This window comes from Wasmannia auropunctata, unplaced genomic scaffold, assembly GCF_000956235.1.
Source record: "Wasmannia auropunctata unplaced genomic scaffold, wasmannia.A_1.0 LD294815.1, whole genome shotgun sequence".
NCBI lineage: Eukaryota > Metazoa > Arthropoda > Insecta > Hymenoptera > Formicidae > Wasmannia > Wasmannia auropunctata.
In genome coordinates, this window is record NW_012068075.1 from 1 (window position 1) to 2,830 (window position 2,830).

Consider the following 2,830-nt stretch of genomic DNA (forward strand, 5'->3'; position numbering starts at 1 on the left):
ATATATATATATATATATATTAGCATACAAAATTAATTTAAAAAAAATAAACATGACATATATATAATATTTACACATTTATTACACATGTTTATTATACAATAATCCCGCATAAAATCGATCAAAGTAAAATGTTAAGAAATCAAAGCACAGCGACAGAATTCCAATTTTTGATAGCTATTTTATTTTTTTACTTTCTCATAGGCATTATTATAATATTATAGATACAATTGTTTCTTTCACAAATGATTAATGGAAAAGATTGAAGAAGCATTTTAATATAGGACTATATGGCATGCCTACTTTAGATTCACACAATACATACATCGCATTTATGTACATTTCACAATAAACCAATCAGTTAGAACAAATGCAATATTAACATTCTATTAATTCCACCAATTACCTGGTGTGTCACTAGACTTATGCAAAGGTTTTCTATTACCGAAACTAAAATAAGGTTTATGTTCCAAATGTTGAACTTTTTCTGGATTGTATCTATCAGGGCCTACCAAAGCAAATAGAAATTAATATATTTTTTCTCCTAATTATTACACACATTTTTATTTCTATTAGATTTTATTAGGCGGTTATTATCTATTAATTTTTTATTAACTCACACCATTACCTGGTGTATCGCGGGATTTATGAAGAGGTTTTCTATTACTGAAACTGAAATATGGTTTATGTTCCAGATTTAAAGCTTTCTCTGGACTGTAATCGGCTGGGCCTACCAAAAGTAATCAGAAAATCATATTGTTTATTATTGATTATTATTATATTTTTATGTTGCTTAAGAAAATCATCGTTAAAGAGATGCAATGTTAATCCACGCCGGGTTAATCCACACCGTTACCTGGTGTATCTCTAGATTTATCCAAAGATTTCCTATCACCAAAACTGTAATAAGGTTTATGTTCCAGATTTAGCGCTTTCTCTGGTTTGTAATCAGCGGGGCCTATAGGCGAGGCAATCAGAAATTAATATTGTCTATCATTATTCATTAAATTCTTTCTTCGCATGTTAATAGTCGAAGAAATGTGTGCCTCGGAAAAAGTTTATTAACGTGATAATGACGTAAGATATCCTATATTCACCTGGATTCTCGTTTAATTTTTCCGGCATCCCTTTTCCGGCCAAACTGTACTGCGGGCCCTTGTCTAAATTCACCTTCTCGGGGCTATATGTGCCAGGTGCTGCAACAAAAATAAATACCAACGATGGAAGAATATCACAATCGTATTTCAAGAAAATGTCTCAAACGTACCAGGAACATCGTTAGTTTTCAGAACGGATCCTTTGCCAGTTAAACTATATTGCGGCCCTTTGTCCAAATTTATCTTCTCTGGACTATAGGTTCCAGGTGCTAGGAAATAAAAGTAAACGCACGCGATAAGAATTCATTTTTTTCTGCAAGAACAGAATCTTAATTACCTGGCGTATCACTGGGTTTAATCGGAGCATGTCTAATCCCGAAACTATATTGCGGCACATTATCCAATCTTACTTTTTCTGGAGAATACGCCCCAGGCGCTGAAAATCATATTATTATATTATTACATCTGCAAACAATTTATTTTAGCAGCTCTTGCAACTTTTATACCTGGTGTATCCGCAGGTTTTTTAGCAGACCCTTTGCCAGTCAAACTATACTGTGGCCCTTTGTCCAAATTCACTTTTTCTGGGCTGTAAGTACCTGGTGCTGCGAGGTAAAAATAAATATGTGCGATAATTGTAACAGTTGTGTACAATATTGTTAATTGTAATATTCCCATACAGTACACATTATCCGAGGGACATCCAGAGGATTGTATATCCTCTGGACGTCCCTAGGATAAAGTGTGCTGTATGCGATAATTACATAAATACATATATTATATATTTTATATTACCTGGTGTGTTATTAGATTTATCCGGAACATGCTTAATGCCGAAGCTATATTGCGGCATATTATCTAATCTTACTTTTTCCGGAGAATACGCTCCTGGCGCTGAAAATCATATTATTATACTATTACATCTGCAAATAATAACTTATTTTAGCAGCTTTTGCAACTTTTACATACCTGGCGTATCCGCAGGTTTTTCAGTGTGCCCTTTACCAGTCAAACTGTATTGCGGCCCTTTGTTTAAATTCACTTTTTCTGGGCTATAAGTACCTGGTGCTGCGAGATAAAAATAAATATGTGCGATAATTGTAACAGTTAATATGTATTTTAACAGTAATAGTGCATTTATATTGTTGTAATATAATTATACATATATTAGACATTTCATAAATTACCTGGTGTATCACTAGATTTATCCAGAGCATGCTTAATGCCGAAGCTATATTGCGGCGTATTATCTAATCTTACTTTTTCTGGTGAATACGCTCCAGGTGCTAAAAATTATATTATTGTATTATTACATCTGCCGAAAAAAACTTATTTTAACAGCTTTTACATACCTGGCGTATCCGTAGGTTTTTCAGCGGGACCTTTGCCAGTCAAACTGTATTGTGGCCCTTTGTCCAAATTCACTTTTTCTGGGCTATAAGTACCTGGTGCTGCGAGATAAAAATAAATATGTGCGTAATTGTGACAGTTGTATACAACATTGTTAATTGTAATATAATTAGATAAATACCTACATATATTATACATTTTATATTACCTGGTGTGTAACTAGATTTATCCGGAGCATGCCTAATGCCGAAGCTATATTGCGGCGTGTTATCTAATCTTACTTTTTCCGGAGAGTACGCTCCGGGTGCTAGAAACCGTTTTATATTATTATCATCTACACCTTACATTGACAATTTTTATAATTTATATATATATATATATAT

The 2,830-nt window shown here is 33.2% G+C and overlaps 1 protein-coding gene across 1 annotated transcript; it reads right to left on the reverse strand.

Moving 5' to 3' along the window:
* Positions 1 to 163: 163 nt before the first annotated feature.
* Positions 164 to 2,787, reverse strand: LOC105461304 (outer dense fiber protein 3-like; the record flags this gene model as incomplete). Its single annotated transcript, XM_011707805.1, has 12 exons — positions 164 to 508; positions 629 to 730; positions 857 to 958; positions 1,098 to 1,196; positions 1,268 to 1,366; positions 1,435 to 1,533; positions 1,604 to 1,702; positions 1,893 to 1,991; positions 2,067 to 2,165; positions 2,285 to 2,383; positions 2,450 to 2,548; positions 2,656 to 2,787. Coding segments are annotated over 12 exons (1,247 nt in total), but the record flags the coding sequence as incomplete, so codon positions are not given.
* Between the last annotated feature and the right edge of the window lie 43 nt (positions 2,788 to 2,830).